The 23,027-nt window shown below is 42.1% G+C and overlaps 1 protein-coding gene across 11 annotated transcripts in view; it reads left to right on the top strand.

The window, feature by feature from the left end:
• The window catches only part of FNBP1 (formin binding protein 1), a 420,876-nt gene that overhangs the window by 75,570 nt on the left and 322,279 nt on the right, over positions 1-23,027 (top strand). For all 11 annotated transcript variants that reach the window (XM_053696170.1, XM_053696177.1, XM_053696173.1 and 8 more), the window contains exon 2: positions 17,675-17,790. In XM_053696170.1, the coding sequence (XP_053552145.1) occupies positions 17,675-17,790 (116 nt within the window). The remainder of the gene's footprint in view (positions 1-17,674; positions 17,791-23,027) is intronic.

Below are 23,027 nucleotides of genomic sequence, written 5' to 3'. Positions count from 1 at the left end.
TCATTTCCTGCTACTTTAAGACAGCACATTTTTCTTCTTACAGTAATTATTGGCTTTACATTTTTTTAATGCACTAATTATCATAATAATCAGTTTACTATTCAGGAGATAAAAGCTTTCAGATAACATTAACTGCCGAGGAGTATCTTGTGACTGGCCACACCGTGTGTTCTGTCTGTAGGTGTGACCACTGGAGACTTGGCAGCAAAGCAGGGATTAAATTATTATATTATTTCTTCTTTCGTAAGGGGCAGAAAGCTACTAAGGTAGTGTTGGCCTCTTGGTTCAAATAAGGAATTCACATGGCTTACTTGAAGGTCGCCTCATAGTGTATTTAGCTCTTCTACAAGAGCAGTTGCAGCATTGCGGGTTTTTAAAAATTATGCATCTTTGGAGCAGATTTACAAATCTCTAACATTTCTTCTCTGCATACTTTTTTCCAGAGTTTATCGATTTGAGGTTTTGTTCTTCGAAAGCAGCTTTTGGCAGGAAAGTCCTTTAGGCCACAGTGTCGGCTAAATAAGAACAGACAGAAAAAATTGTCCCACCCTTTCCGTAACATAGACTGTCGGCTTGGGTATTAATCCCATATGTGGACCATGATCATTTTACGAAAGAAAACAAAATGCAGGCTTACCTGATAAATTTTCTTTCAGAATGATGATGGCCCATAGGCCATGCCTGTTTCAGTGTTTGGGTGAGATTTTTAATGACAACTCTATATACCCTGCATTGTCTTTCCTATTCTCTACTCTGCTATATGTTAAACTGAGAGAGAAGGGCAGTGGGAGGGATTTTAAGCTCTGTTATGGGTTCTTGACCTCCTCCTAGTGGCAAGAATTATATCCCATATGTTATGGAGGACTGTGGACCATCATTATTTCGAAAGTATATAATTTCCTTCTTAATATGAGGAGAGTCCACAGCATCATTCCTTACTGTTGGGAAATACTGAACCTAGCCACCAGGAGGAGGCAAAGACACCCCAGTCAAAGGCTTAAATACTCCCCCTACTTTCCTCATATCCCAGTCATTCTTTGCCTTTCGTCACAGGAGGTTGGCAGAGAAGTGTCAGAAAATACGGAATAGTAGTTCCTTATGGAGGGTATCTACCCTTCGAAATGGGACTGGAGTTTTAAGTAGTATTGTCAGTGAGAGCATTGACGAATGATAGAGTCTGGAGATGCAGGGAGAGTTTTTCTGTGAATCCATCCAGACTCGTATTAACAGCTCCTAAGTAATCAATGTTGACGAGTTTCACTGCCTGCTTCCATCACTCAAGTCCATGTCAGGAGCGATGCTGCAGGACTGTCAAACTTGAGAGGCTATGTTTCTGTTCCACGGCATAGATTCTGGTAAGATTGTTTCATTTTTTATACACATATGATAACGCAAAAAGAGAGGGTCACAGTGTGGCTCCTTTTATCTGTATGGAATTAAGGGTTAATATCTCCGGAGGGGGATTATTGAACAGGGGGGATTAATCACATAATTTATTTTATTATGATTATGCTGCGACATGTGTGAGATGAGGCTCAGGCAGATGTTGGAACAGGTTTTACTTTAGTTTTTTTTGAGATGCGCATCCTGAAAGGCTTGGGGTGCTCTTTCCTATAGCAGGGACGGTCCTGCATTGCGCACCACGTGACGGATGTGGTCACACTGATTTCCCCTTTCCTCACCGTGCGGTTTACCGGAGACAAAGAGGTTTCTCTGTTTGGCCTGGGTCATGGGAGGTGGTGAGTGCCCCACTCCCTCTTTTACCTAAGTCTAATACCTGTCTATATTGTGAGGAGGCCGTGGTATACCCGCCTGCTCAATTATGTTCCACATGCCTTGATAATGTAATTATGTCAAAGAAAGTTAATATGTTTAGTACCACTGAGCCGTCTACCTCTGAGGAATCTCCGTCCCGTGAGGTGCGCACCCTACAGTCATCTCCCAATACACATGCAGCTTCCCGTAGCACTCTAATCCTCCATCTGGAGGGGCCCTTTTACCGCCAGACTTTACTGAGCAGTTGCAAACAGCAGTGTCTGCTGCCTTTAGTGCTTTACCTCGTCCTGCTAAGCGTAAGCGAAAGGTCAAATATTGCTATCCTTCCCAGGATTATCCCAAGATTATCCGTTGATGAAGACGCCTCTGATACTTCAGAGGATGCTCTTTCTGGGTCGGAATCTGCTTCCTCTAAGCCTCCAGCTGTGGAGGAACCAGACTTTAGATTTAGGATTGAACATTTACCCTTTCTGCTAAAGGAAGTTTTGGCTACTTTAGAGGTTCCAGAGTCTAAATTGTCCGAGGAACCTTTTATTCCTAAATTAGATAAGGTCTATGAGGACAGGGTTGTGCCACAGACTTTCCCGGTTCCGTAAAAATGGCGAACATTATTAAGAATGAATGGGAAAGGATTGGTTCTTCATTTTCCCTTTCTTCTTCCTTTTAATAAATTATTCCTGGTTCCGGACTCTCAATTGGAGTTGTGGGGTTCCATCCCCAAGGTGGATGGCGCTATCTCCACGCTTGCTAAGCGCACTACTATCCCGCTTGAGGATAGTTTGTCGTTTAAAGATCCCATTGGTAAGAAGATAGAATCTGTGTTAAGAAAGATGTTTTAACATACAGGATATTTGTTTCAACTGGCAGCGGCGGTTGCTGGAGCGGCTACCTACTGGTGCGACTACTTATCTGAGTTGATCGAGGTGGAGTGTCCCCTTGACGTGATCCAGGAAAGAATTAAGGCCTTAAGGGTGGCTAATTCTTTTATTTGTGATGGAAATATGCAGATTATTCGCCTGAATGCTAAGGCTTCAGGTTGTTCTGTTCAAACCCGTAGGGCACTCTTGCTGAAGTCCTGGTCTACGGACATGACTTCGAAGTCAAGACATCTTTCACTCCCATTTAAGGGAAAAATTCTATTTGGTCCAGGCCTGGACTCAATTATCTCCACGGTTACTGGAGGCAAAGGTGCCTTTTTACCGCAGGATAAGAAGAACAAACCTAAAGGACAAGGTCCTAATTTTCATTCCTTACGTTTGGATAAATCCCAACGTCAGCAGCCCTCCGCAGTTCCCGAACAATCCAAGGGGACTTGGAAGCTGACTCAGTCCTGGAATAAATCCAAGCAAAACAAAAAGCCTGCTGAGACAAAGTCGACATGAAGGGGTGGCCCCCGATCCGGCTCTGGATCTTGTAGGGGGCAGACTGTCGCTCATTTCGGACGCTTGGTTTAGGGACGTGCAAGACCCGTGGGTCCTGGAGGTCATCGCTCAAGGATACAGGATAGGTTTCAAGTCTCATCCACCCAGGGGCAGATTCCTCTTGTCAAACCTGTCTTCAAGGCCAGAAAAGAGAGAAACTTTTCTGGGGTGCGTGAGGGATCTCTCCTACCTGGGAGTGATTGTACCAGTACCTCTTGCAGAAAGAGGTCTGGGATAATTCTCAAACCTTTTTGTGGTCCCAAAGAAGGAGGGAACTTTCCGCCCGATTCTGGACCTAAAGTGCTTAAACAAATTCCTATCTGTCCCCTCGTTCAAGATGGAGACAATAAGGTCCATCCTTCCTTTAGTTCAGGAAGGACAGTTCATGGCCACGATAGATATCAAGGATACTTACCTTCACGTTCCAATACACAAGGAACACTTCAAGTTCCTAAGGTTTGCGTTCCTGGACCAGCACTTCTGGTTTATTGCACTTCAGTTTGGTCTAGCTACTGCTCCAAGAGTTTTTACGAAGGTTCTAGGGGCTCTGCTTGCAGTGGCCAGAACCAGAAGTATAGCAGTAGCGCCATACTTGGACGATATTCTGGTTCAAGCACCATCCTGGAGTCTGGCAGAAGACCATTCAAAAGATCTTCTATTTCTTCTTCGATCTCATAGATGGAAGATAAACTTGGAAACAAGTTTTCTTATTCCCAGTACCAGGGTGGAATTTCTGGGTACTATAATAGACTCCATATCCATGAGGATATTCTTTACAGACCAGAGACGTTACACGCTAACTTCCGCTTGTCTTGCCCTCCAGACCTCTTTAAGGCCCTCTGTGGCTTGGTGTATGGAGGTGATTGGTCTCATGGTATTCAGCATGGACATCATTCCTTTTGCCAAATTCCATCTCAGACCACTTCAGCTGTGCATGCTGAGACAGTGGAACTGCGATCATTCGGATCTGTCTCAACAGATTTCTCTGGACAACCGGTTGAGAGAATCGCTCTCTTGGTGGCTCTGTCCAGATCACCTGTCCCAAGGGACATCCTTCTTGAGACCATCCTGGGAGATTGTGACTACGGACGCAAGTCTATCAGGATGGGGAGCTGTTTGGGGTTCCAGGAAGGCACAGGGCCTGTGGCTTAGAGAGGAATCCCTCCTCCCGATCAACATTTTGGAACTTCGAGCGATCTTCAAAGCTCTGAAGGCTTGGCCTCTTCTGGGTTTCTTCCCAGTTTATCAGATTCCAATCAGACAACATAACCTCGGTGGCTTACATCAGCCATCAGGGGAGAACGAGGAGCTTCCTAGCAATGAGGGAAATATCTCAGATTCTGGAATGGACAGAGGCCCACAACTGCTTACTGTCAGCGATCCACATTCCGGATTTGGACAACTGGGAAGCGGATTTCCTCAGCAGACAATCCTTTCATCCGGGGCAATGGTCTCTCCATCCCGAGGTGTTTGTGGAGATTTGCAACAGATGGGGATGCCAGAGATAGATCTCATGGCGTCCCGGCTCAATTTCAAGCTACCCAGATATGGGTCGCGGTCCAGGGATTCTCATGCGGAGCTAATAGATGCATTAGCAGTCCCTTGGAGGTTCAATCTAATTTACATTTTTCCACCGTTACCACTTCTCCCTTGTGTAGTAGCCCACATCAAGCAGGAGCAAGCATCAGTGATACTGATTGCTCTATCGTGGCCGTCAAGGATGTGGTTCGCAGACTTGGTGGGGATGTCCTCATCTCCTCCATGGAGGTTACCTTGTCGCAGGGATCTGCTGGAACAGGGTCCCTTTGTTCATCAAAATTTTGATTCTCTGAGGCTGACTGCATGGAGATTAAACGCTTAGTCTTAGCCAAGAGAGGTTTCTCTGAGAGGGTTATTGACACTTTCATTCAGGCTCGTAAGCCTGTTACTCGGCGCATCTACCATAAGGTATGGAGAGCTTACTTGTTCTGGTTTGAAGAGCATGGTTTCGCCTGGCATAAGGTCAAGGCTGCCAGGATTCTTTCCTTTCTCCAGGAGGGTCTAGAGAAGGGCCTTTCTGCCAGTTCCCTGAGGGGACAGATTTTGGCCCTTTCTGTTTTGCTGCACAAGAGGCTTGCAGAGCTTCCTGACGTGCATTCCTTCATTAAGGCTGTGATCAGGATTAGACCGGTGTTTAGATCTAACGCTCCACCTTGGAGTTTGAATCTTTTTCTTATGTTTTTGCAATGGGCTCCGTGTGAGCCTATGCATTCTATTGACATTAAATTGTTGTCCTGGAAGGTTCTTTTTCTATTGGCCATTGCGTCGGCACGCCAAGTTTTTTTAAATGGCTGCCTTGCAATGTAAGTTTCCCTATCTAGTGTTTCACACTGATAAGGCTGTCCTACGTAGTCGCTTGGGTTTTCTTCCTAAGGTAGTGTCTGATCGTAACATCAATCAGGAGATTGTGGTTCATTTCTTGTGTCCTAATCCTCCTTCTTCGAAGGAACGTTTTCTTCATAATCTAGATGTTGTTCAAGCTCTGAAGTTTTATCTTCAAGCTACTAAGGATTTTAGACAAACTTTTTGTCCTTGTTTGTTATCTACTCTGGGAAGCTTGAGGGTCTGAAGGCCTCTTCGACTTCCTTATCTTTTTGGTTGAGGAGTGTTATACGCTTAGTTTACGAGTCAGCAGGACTCAGAGGATTACGGCTCATTCCACTAGAGCGGTGGCTTCCTCTTGGGCCTTTAAAAACAAGGCCTCTATGGATCAGATTTGTAAGGTGGCTACCTGGTCCTCTTTACATACTTTTTCAAAATTCTACAAATTTTGACGTTTGTGCTTCTGCTGAAGTGGCTTTTGGGAGAAAGGTTTTGCAGGCTGTAGTGCCCTCAGATTAGGGTCAGCCTTTCTTTTACCACTCTCGTTATCATTCAGTGTCCTCTAGAGCTTGGGTATAGTTTTCCCAACAGTAAGGAATGATGCCGGGGACTCTCATCATATTAATTAGGAAAACATCAATTATGCTTACCTGATAATTTAATTTCCTTCTGTATGAGGAGAGTCCACTGACCCCATCCGTGTACTTTGATGTGCACCATTTATGCCCTGATTTTTCTCCTACTGTTCCTTGTTCCCTTGGCAGAATGACTGGGATATGAGGGAAGTAGAGGGAGTATTTAAAGTGAAGGTCAATTTTGATGAATTAGTGCCCGGTTTTTAATAATCCTATTAAAAACAAGGGCACTTTAATTAATCAAAATTGACATTTCACTCCTTTTCTTCAAAAACTTACCTTTTATTTCTGACAGCCGCTGCAGCGCTTCCTCCGCCCTTCGCAAGCCCTCTTCGCGGGTCCAAAATGACGAATCCGTCTTTCTCCAATCATGGCGTTGCATCAGGCCATGACCCCCCCGGGGGGGAAGCCGTGATTGGTGGAAGCCGGATTTGTCATCTCTGACGTAAGAAGAGGCTTCCGATTGCCGGGGGATTAGCTGGTGCGGCTTTCAAGATTTAAAGGTAAGTTTTTGAAGGAGTGAAATGTCAATTTTGATGAATTAGGTTTATTAAAAACTGAGCACTAATTCACCCAAATTGACCTTCACTTTAAGCCTTTGGCTGGGGTGTCTTTGCCTCCTCCTATATTGGCAATTAAGAAGTCTGCATACACATAGTGCAGAATTATATAACATTAGCTTAGCGCCAGGTTTCTAAAGCAAATTGTTAGATAGATATTTAGCAAAGAAAACAGAACGCCGCTCCTGGCTCTACTGAGCGGGTCTGTTTTCTTCTACTAAGCGCATTGTGGGCACGCAGTCTAATCACAGACGGCCCAATCGCGCTATTAAAATCAATGTAGCTCGCTCCCGCTACCAGACCAGAAGTTTGCTAAATATCTACCTAACAATTTGCTTTAGAAACCTGGCGCTAAGCTAATGTTATATAATTCTGCACTATGTGCAGAATTATATAACATTATTGCTAGGTTTACTGGCCCTTTAAGCGCTGCATTGCAAGGAGTCTGCATACACTGTTTTATTTATGCACACAGTATATATTGGCAATTAAGCGCTGCATTGCAAGGAGTCTGCATACACTATGTTTTGTTTATGCACACTGTATATATCAGCAATTAAGCGCTGCATTGCAAGGAGTCTGCATACACTATGTTTTGTTTATGCACACAGTATATATCAGCAATTAAGCGCTGCATTGCAAGGAGTCTGCATACACTATGTTTTGTTTATGCACACGGTATATATCAGCAATTAAGCGCTGCATTGCAAGGAGTCTGCATACACTATGTTTTGTTTATGCACACGGTATATATCAGCAATTAAGCGCTGCATTGCAAGGAGTCTGCATACACTATGTTTTGTTTATGCACACGGTATATATCAGCAATTAAGCACTGCATTGCAAGGAGTCTGCATACACTATGTTTTATTTGTGCACACAGTATATATCAGCAATTAAGCGCTGCATTGCAAGGAGTCTGCATACACTATGTTTTGTTTATGCACACAGTATATATCAGCAATTAAGCGCTGCATTGCAAGGAGTCTCCATACACTATGTTTTATGTGTGCACACAGTATATATCAGCAATTAAGCGCTGCATTGCAAGGAGTCTGCATACACTATGTTTTATGTGTGCACACAGTATATATCAGCAATTAAGCGCTGCATTGCAAGGAGTCTGCATACACTATGTTTTGTTTATGCACACAGTATATATCAGCAATTAAGCGCTGCATTGCAAGGAGTCTGCATACACTATGTTTTGTTTATGCACACAGTATATATCAGCAATTAAGCGCAGCATTGCAAGGAGTCTCCATACACTATGCTTTATTTGTGCACACAGTATATATCAGCAATTAAGCGCTGCATTGCAAGGAGTCTGCATACACTATGTTTTGTTTATGCACACTGTATATATCAGCAATTAAGCGCTGCATTGCAAGGAGTCTCCATACACTATGTTTTGTTTATGCACACTGTATATATCAGCAATTAAGCGCTGCATTGCAAGGAGTCTGCATACACTATGTTTTGTTTATGCACACTGTATATATCAGCAATTAAGCGCTGCATTGCAAGGAGTCTGCATACACTAGGTTTTGTTTATGCACACTGTATATATCAGCAATTAAGCGCTGCATTGCAAGGAGTCTCCATACACTGTTTTATTTGTGCACACAGTATATATCAGCAATTAAGCACTGCATTGCAAGGAGTCTGCATACACTATGCTTTATGTGTGCACACAGTATATATCAGCAATTAAGCGCTGCATTGCAAGGAGTCTCCATACACTATGCTTTATTTGTGCACACAGTATATATCAGCAATTAAGCGCTGCATTGCAAGGAGTCTGCATACACTATGTTTTATGTGTGCACACTGTATATATCAGCAATTAAGCGCTGCATTGCAAGGAGTCTGCATACACTATGTTTTATGTGTGCACACTGTATATATCAGCAATTAAGCGCTGCATTGCAAGGAGTCTGCATACACTATGTTTTATGTGTGCACACAGTATATATCAGCAATTAAGCGCTGCATTACAGTTCTTGTGTTTGGCCCACAGTAAGCTAGGGTCATTAATACAAATTATATGCTCTACTGAATGAGAATTACTTCCTTGCATTGGAATGTCCCTTTAAATGCTTTGCAAGCCACAGTTATGAGAGTTTGCACATTATGTACATTTATGTGTAAGTCACCAGCTATTTCCTGAAACAATATTCTGACCAATCACGCCGATATATCCGACCTCAGATACAACTATAAGGAATCCCTCACTATTATATGTTTCAGTGACCATTGAGACACTACAAATGCATTCCTTTAAATAAACTAAGCAACATGCTCTGAGTCATTCTGAGCTAATGGGATGAGAACACTGGGACAGGACGTATTGTAGTGTCCCTGCTTTGTTTCCAGGAAAAGCTGCATCACTTGCTTCCAGCAGGGCCACAACCCATACAGCGGTCATGTAGGTCTGGTCATTATTCCCCAGCCTGTATTCATCTGAATTTGTTTTTCAGTTAAAGATTAGTCAAAATAATTGAATTCCCCATAACATGTTTAAAGGGAAACAAAACAATTTTTTTACAGGAAATGTTAGGTAAGTATAAGTTCTGTTGCTGGAATATTGCCTAAAGGCATCCCACATTATTGGTACTTACCTTAGGCATCCTCCTGCCCACTCAACAGCTATTTGTTCCATCAGAGACAGAAGTTGTGCTATCACGCTGCCTTCGCTAAGCGATTGCTGCAGCTTCTTATTGACTGTAATGCTTTGCTTCTGGAAGAGCAGAGAAACCAGTTGCTGAGTGGGCAGGAGGGCAGTATGTGGGGGTAAAAAGGGAATATACCATTAACATAACTTTTATTTAGCAGTAAATATAGGTAAGGCTGTCACTGCTTCATTTTAAAGAAACTGGCTTTGTGTCTGTTTAGTAAAACATTGTTTTAAAAATAAATAAAAATAAAGTGTCTGTTACCTCTGAAAAGTGTGAAGTATCTACTTCCTGAAGAGGCTTGAGTGCATCCCCCTGTATTCAGACTTATAACCCTGCAACATTTGCTTGAACAGTGCAATACCTCATTTATATCTGCACCTAATTGGCCAAAGCAGATGATTTAGAATAAAGTACTCAAAAGTCTTTTCAAGAGGTATGTCCCTGGAGTGCAAAACAACGCAAAATAAAATGACAGTTTTTTTTGTATACACATTATGTAATCTTTGCAAAAACAAATCTGTGTATACAATGCAGAGTGTTGCAAATCATTAATACACCACTTGAACACCTAGTAACTTTATCTTAGCTCTTTTGATCGTGGCCAATCGGGGCTAGTTGTAAATAAGTGTTTGCAAGCAGTCTCTGTGTAGTAGGTAGCCAGGTTAGGCTATTGAACATACTTAGGTTACATAATTGAAGCCTCAGCCTTTCTATGTACTGTGAAATACTCAGTGGTATGTTACAATAAAATGAGAGAAAATAAATAATAGATGAGTATGAATATGTTGTTTTACTTATTGGGAGGTTCTGTGCATACATACACCCCCTTTACCATTATAGAAGTAACAGACATAAGTTGCATGTTATCTAAATGCCCATCAGTGACTTAGTATAATCTCATAATAACCAGCCTCTTCCGTGATCACAAGGTAGAAGAGGCTAATTTGTGCACCTGCTTATATACAGTGCTTTTATATTAACACTAGGTAGTTCACACTGATCTTCTTCACAAACCTGCTCATCATGACGTAGCTGTTACTCACCTTGTTTCCATGTTTTGCCATGAGATATTATATTTCTAGACTACTGAAAAAGTGCTCTTTGTACATTCTGCAGCTGTGGACAATATAGGGTTTTAACCCGGAGCTTAACAATCCTGGGAGCAAGGGAGTTGCAGCTTCTCAAATTTTTATCCCCTGGCTACTATTTTTTTTATTATTGTAAAATACTGATATATAAATCATATTTTTTTTATAAATTATTGTAAAATATTAATATATAAATCCTTGCTCCTAAAAAAATTATTTAAATTTCATAAGGGCTTCAGTGCGTTAAGCAGTATAGATACAGGTGGGCTACAGTGCATTACGCAGTATAGATACATTAGGGCTGCAGTGCATTACGCAGTTTAGATTCAAGACGGCTGCAGTGCATTACGCAGTATATATTCAAGAAGGCTGCAGTGCATTACACAGTATATATTCAAGAGGGCTGCAGTGCATTACGCAGTATATATTCAAGAGGGCTGCAGTGCATTACGCAGTATATATTCAGGAGGGCTTCAGTGCATTAAGCAGTATAGATACAGGAGGGCTGCAGTGCATTGCACAATATAGATTCAAGAGGGCTGCAGTGCATTATGCAGTATATATTCAGGAGGGCTGCAGTGCATTACGCAGTATAGATTCAGGAGAGCTTCGGTGCGTTACGCAGTATAGATACAGGAGGGCTTCAGTGCATTATGCAGTATAGATACAGGAGAGCTGCAGTACATTACGCAGTATATATTTAGGAGGGCTGCAGTGCATTACGCAGTATAGATTCAGCAGGACTTCAGTGCATTACGCAGTATAGATACAGGAGGGCTGCAGTGCTTTACACAGTATAGATTCAGGAGGGCTGCAGTGCATTACGCAGTATAGATACAGGGGGCAGCAGTGCATTACACAGTATATATTCAGGAGGCCTGCAGTGCATTATTCAGTATAGATTCAAGAGGACTGCAGTACATTACACAGTATATATTCAGGAGGGCTGCAGTGCATTACGCAGTATAGATACAGGGGGCAGCAGTGCATTACACAGTATATATTCAGGAGGCCTGCAGTGCATTATTCAGTATAGATTCAAGAGGACTGCAGTACATTACACAGTATATATTCAGGAGGGTTGCAGTGCATTATGCAGTATAGATTCGGGAGGGCTGCAGTGCATTATGCAGTATAGATTCATTAGGGCTGCAGTGCATTACACAGTATATATTCAGGAGGGCTGCAGTGCATTATGCAGTATAGATTCAGGAGGGCTGCAGTGCATTACACAGTATAGATTCAGGAGGGCTGCAGTGCATTACGCAGTATAGTTTCAGGAGTGCTGCAGTGCATTATGCAGTATAGTTTCAGGAGGGCTGCAGTGCATTACACAGTATAGATTCAGGAGGGCTGCAGTGCATTATGCAGTATAGATTCAGGAGGGCTGCAGTGCATTACACACTATATATTCATGAGGGCTGCAGTGCATTACACAGTAACTGTATCTATACTCAGTATATTTACAGGAGGGCTGCAGTGCATTACACAGTATAGATTCAAGAGGGCTGCAGTGCGTTACACAGTATATATTCAGGAGGGCTGCAGTGCATTACACAGTATAGATTCAGGAGGGCTGCAGTGCATTACACAGTATATATTCAGGAGGGCTGCAGTGCATTATGCAGTAACTGTATCTATTCTCAGTATAGATACAGGAGGGCTGCAGTGCATTACGCAGTATAGATTCAGGAGGGCTTCAGTGCATTACGCAGTATATATTTAGAAGGGCTTCAGTGCATTATGCAGTATATATTCAGGAGGGCTGCAGTGCATTACACAGTATAGATTCAGGAGGGCTGCAGTGCATTACACAGTGTAGATTCAGGAGGACTGCAGTGCATTGTGCAGTATAGATGCCGGAGGGCTGCAGTGCATTATGCAGCATATATTCAGGAGGACTGCAGTGCGTTACGCAGTATATATTCAGGAGGGCTGTAGTGCATTACGCAGTATAGATTCAGGAGTTCTGGAGTGCTTTTTGCAGTATAGTTTCAGGAGGGCTGCAGTGCGTTGCACAGTATATATTCAGGAGGGCTGTAGTACATTACACAGTATATATTCAGGAGGGCTGCAGTGCATTACGCAGTATATATTCAGGAGGACTGCAGTGCGTTACGCAGTATATATTCAGGAGGGCTGCAGTGCATTACGCAGTATAGATTCAGGAGGGCTGCAGTGCATTACACACTATATATTCATGAGGGCTGCAGTGCATTACACAGTAACTGTATCTATACTCAGTATATTTACAGGAGGGCTGCAGTGCATTACACAGTATAGATTCAAGAGGGCTGCAGTGCGTTACACAGTATATATTCAGGAGGGCTGCAGTGCATTACACAGTATAGATTCAGGAGGGCTGCAGTGCATTACACAGTATATATTCAGGAGGGCTGCAGTGCATTATGCAGTAACTGTATCTATTCTCAGTATAGATACAGGAGGGCTGCAGTGCATTACGCAGTATAGATTCAGGAGGGCTTCAGTGCATTACGCAGTATATATTTAGAAGGTCTTCAGTGCATTATGCAGTATATATTCAGGAGGGCTGCAGTGCATTACACAGTATAGATTCAGGAGGGCTGCAGTGCATTACACAGTTTAGATTCAGGAGGGCTGCAGTGCATTACACAGTATAGATTCAGGAGGACTGCAGTGCATTGTGCAGTATAGATGCCGGAGGGCTGCAGTGCATTATGCAGCATATATTCAGGAGGACTGCAGTGCGTTACGCAGTATATATTCAGGAGGGCTGTAGTGCATTACGCAGTATAGATTCAGGAGTTCTGGAGTGCTTTTTGCAGTATAGTTTCAGGAGGGCTGCAGTGCGTTGCACAGTATATATTCAGGAGGGCTGTAGTACATTACACAGTATATATTCAGGAGGGCTGCAGTGCATTACGCAGTATATATTCAGGAGGACTGCAGTGCGTTACGCAGTATATATTCAGTAGGGCTGCAGTGCATTACGCAGTATAGATACAGGAGGGCTGCAGTGCATTACACAGTATATATCCAGGAGGGCTGCAGTGCATTATGCAGTAACTGTATCTATTCTCAGTATACCCAGTATATATTTTGGAAGGCTGCAGTGCATTATGCAGTATAGATACAGGAGGGCTGCAGTGCATTGTGCAGTATAGATTCAGGAGGGCTGCAGTGCATTACACAATATATATTCAGGAGGGCTGCAGTGCATTACACAGTATAGATTCAGGAGGGCTGCAGTGCATTACACAGTATAGATTCAGGAGGGCTGCAGTGCATTATGCAGTATAGATTCAGAAGGGCTGCAGTGCATTACGCAGTATATATTCAGGAGGGCTGCAGTGCATTATGCAGTATAGATTCAGGAGGGCTGCAGTGCATTACACAATATATATTCAGGAGGGCTGCAGTGCATTACACAGTATAGATTCAGGAGGGCTGCAGTGCATTACACAGTATAGTTTCAGGAGGGCTGCAGTGCATTACGCAGTATAGTTTCAGGAGGGCTGCAGTGCATTATGCAGTATAGATTCAGGAGGGCTGCAGTGCATTACACAGTATATATTCAGGAAGACTGCAGTGCATTACACAGTATATATTCAGGAGGGCTGCAGTGCATTACGCAGTATAGTTTCAGGAGGGCTGCAGTGCATTGCGCAGTATAGGTTCAGGAGGGCTGCAGTGCATTATGCAGTATATATTTAGGAGTGCTGCAGTGCATTACACCAGTGATTTTTAACCTTTTTTTTGCCGTGGCACACTTTTTTACATTAAAAAATCCTGTGGCACACCACCATCCCAAAATTTTAAAAAAAATCACACATTGTAGCCTAATACAGCATATATATATATATACACATACACACAAACACACACATACTGTATGTATTGTGCTGTTATGCAATGCCTCCTACAAACTACCCCTGCACTGGGAGTAAAAAACAAGCAAAGATTAAAAAATATGTCACACTGTTGTCAGTCTGCCGTGGCACACCTGAGGATCTCTCACGGCACACTAGTGTGCCACGGCACACTGGTTGAAAAACACTGCATTACACAGTATAGATTCAGGAGGGCTGCAGTGCATTATGCAGTATATATTCAGGAGTAGGGTTGCACCGATACCATTTTTTTAAGACTGAGTACAAGTACCTATACTTTTTTTTAAAATACTCGCCGATACCAATTACCGATACTTTTTAAAGTCATGTGACAGTGTCCCAAGCACAATACCGACTAATGAGTTAAGATAGCTTCTTTATAATTATGAAGAACTGTATCTCAAAAGACATTATGAAATAATAAAACTGTTTTATTTGCTTGTTGTCATAAAGTTATAAAAACTCGTAGAAATTTCACAGAACATGTTTATAAATAAAAATATTACATTAAAATATATTCATAATAACAACAGTAAATAGCAAATGTAATATCACAACCAACCAAAAGTGCAATACAGTAAAAATTATACCAGTGCACTGTTTAAACATGGGGAACACTATGGGCTAGCTTACATTTGACTGGCAAGCTTTACCAATGCTCTCATTGCATGTCCAACTCCATTAAAGTCTATTGAGTTGGAAATGTGAACAGAGCATTGGTAAAGCTTACATATCATATGTAATCTAAATCTAGTCCTATTATTGTAAGATGTGTGTTCATAGGAATTAACTTAATTTTTCCTATGAACACTCTTCCTGCAATTATATAAGCTAAGGATGTTCCTCAGAGTACAGTATGTTTTGAGCATAATTGTGCAAGATAAGAACTATCAGTATAACAGGCAATCTAGCAATTATAATCATTTTTCAAAAGTTAGTGGCAAGTTCTTTTTAAGGAACAGAAGCATCTCTGTATGTTCAGCTATAGGTCTGTTTCTGCTATCAGTAATGTCGTTTGATGCTAAGCTGAACAGTCTTTCACTTTCTGCACTACTGCATAGGGCAAAAAGATAATTTTGGGCCATTTTAGCCAGAGCTGGAAATCTCAGTTTATTATCTGCCCAGTACTTCAGGGGTTTGTCTGAACGAGGTACAGTGATCTCTCTTACAATAATACAATACAACAGCAATTTGTATTGGCCGAACATAAGTGAACAATTTTTAGTTGAGTCTCCACTACAGCTTAAAATTAAATGGGAACTTGCAGTTTGAAAAAACTCCACAAGATAGCGTATGGGTAGGAAGTGGAGGTATCGGTATAAGTACTCGTGCAAATACTTGGTATCGATACCGATACTAGTATCAGTATCGGTGCAACCCTATTCAGGAGTGCTGCAGTGCATTACACAGTATAGATTCAGGAGGGCTGCAGTGCATTACACAGTATAGATTCAGGAGGGCTGCAGTGCATTACGCAGTATATATTCAGGAGGGCTGCAGTGCATTACGCAGTATATATTCAGGAGGGCTGCAGTGCATTACGCAGTATATATTCAGGAGGGCTGCAGTGCATTACACAGTATAGATTCAAGAGGGCTGCAGTGCATTACACAGTATAGATTTAGGAGGGCTGCAGTGCATTACGCAGTATAGATTCAGGAGGGCTGCGGTGCATTACGCAGTATAGATTCAGGAGGGCTGCAGTGCATTACGCAGTATAGATTCAGGAGGGCTACAGTGCATTACACAGTATATATTCAGGAGGGCTGCAGTGCATTACACAGTATAGATTCAGGAGGGCTGCAGTGCATTACGCAATATACATTCAGGAGGGCTGCTAGTGCATTACACAGTATAGATTCAGGAGGGCTGCAGTGCATTACACAGTATAGATTCAGGAGGGCTGCAGTGCATTACGCAGTATATATTCAGGAGGGCTGCAGTGCATTACGCAGTATAGATTCAGGAGGGCTGCAGTGCATTACACAGTATAGATTCAGGAGGGCTGCAGTGCATTACGCAGTATAGATTCAGGAGGGCTGCAGTGCATTACGCAGTATAGATTCAGGAGGGCTGCAGTGCATTACGCAGTATAGATTCAGGAGGGCTGCAGTGCATTACGCAGTATAGATTCAGGAGGGCTACAGTAATGTATTATAGCACCGCTGCTATAATTGTGTGTTTAACCCTTGCAAAGGGTTAATCCAGCTCCAGACCAGCAATGCACCATAGGGAGCTAGCTTAGCACATTGGTGAGCCAATGACTAGAGGCATATATGTGTAGTCAAGAATCGGCAGTTAGCTTCCAGTAGTGCATTGCTCCTATAGCTGTATAGAGGTGTGTGTAACAGCTTCAAATGGTTAAGTCAGCTCCATCCCAGCAATGCATTATGGGAGCTAGCAGAGCACCTCTGTTGAGCCAGTGACAGCAGATGATATTTATCATTGTGATATTTTTGTAATTTGTGTAATTTGCATGTTTTTTGTCCACTAAAATCTTTTCTATAGATTTCCATTATTTTAGTTTTTCTACAGTCTTTACAGTGCCCTACTCTTTCTACCTATTTATTAGTAGGGCATTACATTATTTATTTCTTTGTTATCACTACATAAGAGCATTTTACGACATTATTACAGGTTTCCATGTAAATACCGCTCTATCACATGGATTACAGAACATTTCTGATTCACTGTCTGTTTAAATGACTTGCATGTGTGCATGGTTGTACTTGTATTAGTCAGGGCTATGAAAGAAGCCTTTGCAAATTAATCTTAAAACAACATTAAATAAACTCTTTATATCTAAAAGCTTTGGGTTTAGGAAACGTGTTACAATTTGGAGGTGGTTGTTTTATGGACACTACACTTTTTTAATATTTAAACTAATATTTAATTTAAAAAAAAAAACAGCACACACATCTGTATATTATTAGCACGTTAATCTTTGCTTTAAATGCATCATTCTATCTAGCATTTATCTAGTGTTGAATGTCCCTTTAAATAAAAAAAATTCTCAATTTTAAAAAATACAAACCTTCTATTTTACTTCTTTAGCAGGTAGAGATGTTTATGAATGAGCGATGTTTATAAATTTTCAGGTGACATTTAATTTCATTAATATTTAATATGAACTGTTTGCCCCAAGGTTACACAAAATAAAAATGTACATAGTGTAATGTAGCAGCTGCTATCCAAGAATCTTTTGGTAACGCTACTACTAGCAAACTACTATTTCCAGGTTACAATAGAATTACACTTTAGTTTTCATTGTTCTTTCTTGCAGGATCAGTTTGACAACTTAGAAAAACACACACAGTGGGGAATTGAAGTATTGGAAAAATATATTAAATTTGTAAAGGAACGAGCAGAAATTGAAATAAACTATGCAAAACAACTGCGGTAAGTCTTTGTTTCCTCACTTCCTGTTTGCATCTCTGCATTAGTGTTTGTTCCTTATGAAAATGGTAGCACAGAACTGATCTCCATTTCTATGGCACAAAATGTTATATTTTTGGACAATAAATGCTTTGTTTCTTTTACTGAGATTATCACTAGATTATCTGGAATACAAGTACCAAACCTCCCAAAATGTTCCTTAAAGGGACATTATATCTATTATATATATATATATATATATATATATATATATATCTGTCTGTTTGTCTATATCTCACCCCTGTACCCTGATATTGTCACTCACACTCCTGAACTCCTACGTTATCCATAAACTCCTACACACTTACTTTGTCACACACTTACACTCCTGCACCCTTACTTCGTCACACACTTACACTCCTGCACCCTTACTTTGTCACGCACTTACACTCCTGCACCCTTACTTCGTCACACACTTACACTCCTGCAACCTTACGTTGTCACACACTTACACTCCTACACCCTTACTTTGTCACACACTTACACTCCTGCACCCTTACTTCGTCACACACTTACACTCCTGCACCCTTACGTTGTCACACACTTACACTCCTACACCCTTACTTTGTCACACACTTACACTCCTGCACCCTTACTTCGTCACACACTTACACTCCTGCACCCTTACGTTGTCACACACTTACACTCCTACACCCTTACTTTGTCACACACTTACACTCCTGCGCCCTTACGTTGTCATGCACTTGCACTCCTGCACCCTTACGTTGTCACACACTTACACTCCTGCACCCTTACATTGTCACACACTTACACTCCTGCACCCTTACGTTGTCACACACTTACACTCCTGCACCCTTACGTTGACATGCACTTACACTCCAGCGCCCATGCAATGCCATGCACTTGCATTCCTGCACACTTGCGATGTCATGCACTCACACTCCTGCACTCTTATGTTGTCATGCACTTACACTCCTGCGCCCATGCAATGTCATGCACTTGCATTTTTGCACACTTGCGATGTCATGCACTTACATTCCTGCGCCCTTATGTTGTCATGCACTTGCACTCCTGCGCCCATGTAATGTCATGCATTTGCATTCCTGCGCACTTGCGATGTCATGCACTTACACTCCTGCGCCCTTATGTTGTCATGCACTTACACTCCTGCGCCCATGCAATGTCATGCACTTACACTCCTGCGCCCTTATGTTGTCATGCATTTACACTCCTGCGCCCATGCAATGTCATGCACTTACACTCCTGCGCCCTTATGTTGTCATGCATTTACACTCCTGCGCCCATGCAATGTCATGCACTTGCATTCCTGCACACTTGCGATGTCATGCACTCACACTCCTGCACCCTTATGTTGTCATGCACTTACACTCCTGCGCCCATGCAATGTCATGCACTTGCATTCCTGCGCACTTGCAATGTCATGCACTCACACTCCTGCACCCTTATGTTGTCATGCACTTACACTCCTGCGCCCATGCAATGTCATGCACTTGCATTCCTGCACACTTGCGATGTCATGCACTCACACTCCTGCACCTTTATGTTGTCATGCACTTACACTCCTGCGCCCATGCAATGTCATGCACTTGCATTCCTGCACACTTGCGATGTCATGCACTTACACTCCTGCGCCCTTATGTTGTCATGCACTTACACTCCTGCGCCCATGCAATGTCATGCATTTGCATTTCTGCGCACTTGCTATGTCATGCACTTACACTCCTGTGCCATATGTTGTCTGCCTTCGCATAATCTCTCACCTTCACTTTATCATACACTCCTGCAACTTGTCTTTCACACGCTCTCTATTATACTAACCATCTCACTTGTGGCAGCAGTCTCTTTTTCACACTCTCACACACACTATTGCACAGTCTTTGTTACAATGCTTGCTAGCCCTCAGTCTCTCACAAACTCACTATCTGTTAAACATACCCTTCTGTTTTAGCTTGTGCATCTCATGACATGTCCTCTGAGATCATTTTATCTCTTAATGTCACCAACAGATAAATACTCATGATTACATGTGACCATGTTATGTACTGTGAGCTTGGATTACATTCATTCTTACATGATCTCTCATAAGGGGGAATTGTATAAATTCCGTACTAAATGCAGCGTGGTTTAGCTATTTCAGCACAACATGCATTGATCATCTGTACATTCGGTAGGATTATACTAATGACGTATGTATTTGTATGTAATGCAGAGGATCATTACTGATGACAACAAACGGGAATTAGCTGAGCTGTTCTTGATATGTTTTTTTAAAAAAAAAAGGTGTAATTTTCAAAATAATTCCATTTTCATTTAAACTGGGGAGTTGTAGATCTAGAGTGTAACAGGCTGTCTAGATTTTTGTGAAAATTGGCAAACTGACAGCTAGTTTAATAAGTGCCTTTTTATCTGAAGCAAGTGCAACAATTGTTTTTTAGAAATATTTAACAAAATGTATTTTTCTCTTGTTAACTGTATCCAGTCCACGGATCATCCATTACTTGTGGGATATTCTCCTTCCCAACAGGAAGTTGCAAGAGGATCACCCACAGCAGAGCTGCTATATAGCTCCTCCCCTAACTGTCATATCCAGTCATTCTCTTGCAAGCCTCAACAAAGATGGAGGTCGTAAGAGGAGTGTGGTGTTTTATACTTAGTTTATTCTTCAATCAAAAGTTTGTTATTTTTAAATGGTGCCGGAGTGTACTGTTTATCTCAGGCAGTATTTAGAAGAAGAATCTGCCTGCGTTTTCTATGATCTTAGCAGAAGTAACTAAGATCCATGGCTGTTCTCACATATTCTGAGGAGTGAGGTAACTTCAGAGAGGGAATGGCGTGCAGGTTTTCCTGCAATAAGGTATGTGCAGTTAATATTTTTCTAGGGATGGAATTTGCTAGAAAATGCTGCTGATACCGAACTAATGTAAGTAAAGCCTTAAATGCAGTGATAGCGACTGGTATCAGGCTTATTAATAGAGATACATACTCTTATAAAAATGTAATATAAAACGTTTGCTGGCATGTTTAATCGTTTTTATATGTATTTGGTGATAAAACTTATTGGGGCCTAGTTTTTTTCCACATGGCTGGCTTGAATTTTGCCTAGTAACAGTTTCCTTAGGCTTTCCACTGTTGTAATATGAGTGGGAGGGGCCTTTTTTAGTGCTTTTCTGTGCAGCTAAAAATACTGACAGAGACATTCAGCTTCCCTCTGCATAATCCAGGACATCTCTGCCGGGCTCAAAAGGCTTCAAAGTCGTTTTTGAGGGAGGTAAAAAGCCACAGTAGAGCTGTGGCAGTTGTTGTGACTGTTTCAAAAAACGTTTTTGTCATTTATTATTCTGTTTTTGGTATTAAGGGGTTAATCATCCATTTGCAAGTGGGTGCAATGCTCTGCTAACTTGTTACATACACTGTAAAAATTTCGTTAGCGTAACTGCCTTTTTTCACTGTTATTTCAAATTTTGACAAAATTTGTGTTTCTTAAAGGTGCAGTAACGTTTTTTATATTGCTTGTAAACTTGTTTAAAGTGTTTTCCAAGCTTGCTAGTCTCATTGCTAGTCTGTTTAAACATGTCTGACACAGAGGAAACTACTTGTTCATTATGTTTGAAAGCCATGGTGGAGCCCCATAGGAGAATGTGTACTAAATGTATTGATTTCACCTTAAACAGTAAAGATCAGTCTTTAACTATAAAAGAAATATCACCAGAAGATTCTGAAGAGGGGGAAGTTATGCCGACTAACTCTCCCCACGTGTCAGACCCTTCGCCTCCCGCTCAGGGGATGCACGCTAATATGGCGCCAATTACATCAGGGACGCCCATAGCGATTACCTTGCAGGACATGGCTGCAATCATGAATAATACCCTGTCAGAGGTATTATCCAGGTTGCCTGAATTAAGAGGCAAGCGCGATTGCTCTGGGGTTAGGAGAAATACAGAGCGCGCAGATGCTGTAAGGGCCATGTCTGATACTGCGTCACAATATGCAGATCATGAGGACGGAGAGCTTCAGTCTGTGGGTGACATCTCTGATTCGGGGAAACCTGATTCAGAGATTTCTAATTTTAAATTTAAGCTTGAGAACCTCCGTGTGTTGCTTGGGGAGGTATTAGCTGCTCTGAATGACTGTAACACAGTTGCAGTACCAGAGAAATTGTGTAGGCTGGATAAATACTATGTGGTACCAGTGTGTACTGATGTTTTTTCCTATACCTAAAAGGCTTACAGAAATTATTAGCAAGGAGTGGGATAGACCGGGTGTGCCTTTTTCCCCACCTCCTATATTTAGAAAAATGTTTCCAATAGACGCCACTACACGGGACTTATGGCAGACGGTCCCTAAGGTGGAGGGAGCAGTTTCTACTTTAGCAAAGCGTACTACTATCCCGGTTGAGGACAGTTGTGCTTTTTCAGATCCAATGGATAAAAAATTGGAGGGTTACCTTAAGAAAATGTTTATTCAACAAGGTTTTATTTTACAGCCCCTTGCATGCATTGCATTCTGCTTTGAGGCCCTGGAAGAGGCCATCCATACAGCTCCATTGACTGAAATTATTGACAAGCTTAGAACACTTAAGATAGCTAACTCATTTGTTTCTGATGCCATTGTTCATTTGACTAAACTAACGGCTAAGAATTCCGGATTCGCCATCCAATCGCGTAGGGCGCTATGGCTTAAATCCTGGTCAGCTGACGTGACTTCGAAGTCTAAATTACTCAACATTCCTTTCAAGGGGCAGACCTTATTCGGGCCTGGTTTGAAGGAAATTATTGCTGACATTACTGGAGGTAAGGGTCATACCCTTCCTCAGGACAGGGCCAAAGCAAAGGCCAAACAGTCTAATTTTCGTGCCTTTCGAAATTTCAAGGCAGGTGCAGCATCAACTTCCTCCGCTTCAAAACAAGAGGGAACTTTTGCTCAATCTAAGCAGGCCTGGAAACCTAACCAGTCCTGGAACAAAGGCAAGCAGGCCAGAAAGCCTGCTGCTTCCTCTAAGACAGCATGAAGGAACGGCCCCCTATCCGGCAATGGATCTAGTAGGGGGCAGAGTTTCTCTCTTCGCCCAGGCGTGGGCAAGAGATGTTCAGGATCCCTGGGCGTTGGAGATCATATCTCAGGGATATCTTCTGGACTTCAAAGCTTCCCCCCCACAAGGGAGATTTCACCTTTCGAGATTATCTGTAAACCAGATAAAGAAAGAGGCATTCTTACGCTGT

The sequence above is a fragment of the Bombina bombina genome, chromosome 12 (genome assembly GCF_027579735.1).
Source record: "Bombina bombina isolate aBomBom1 chromosome 12, aBomBom1.pri, whole genome shotgun sequence".
NCBI classification, from domain to species: Eukaryota; Metazoa; Chordata; class Amphibia; order Anura; family Bombinatoridae; genus Bombina; species Bombina bombina.
Note: the sequence above shows the minus strand (reverse complement) of the source record. Positions and strands in the feature narration are given on the sequence as shown.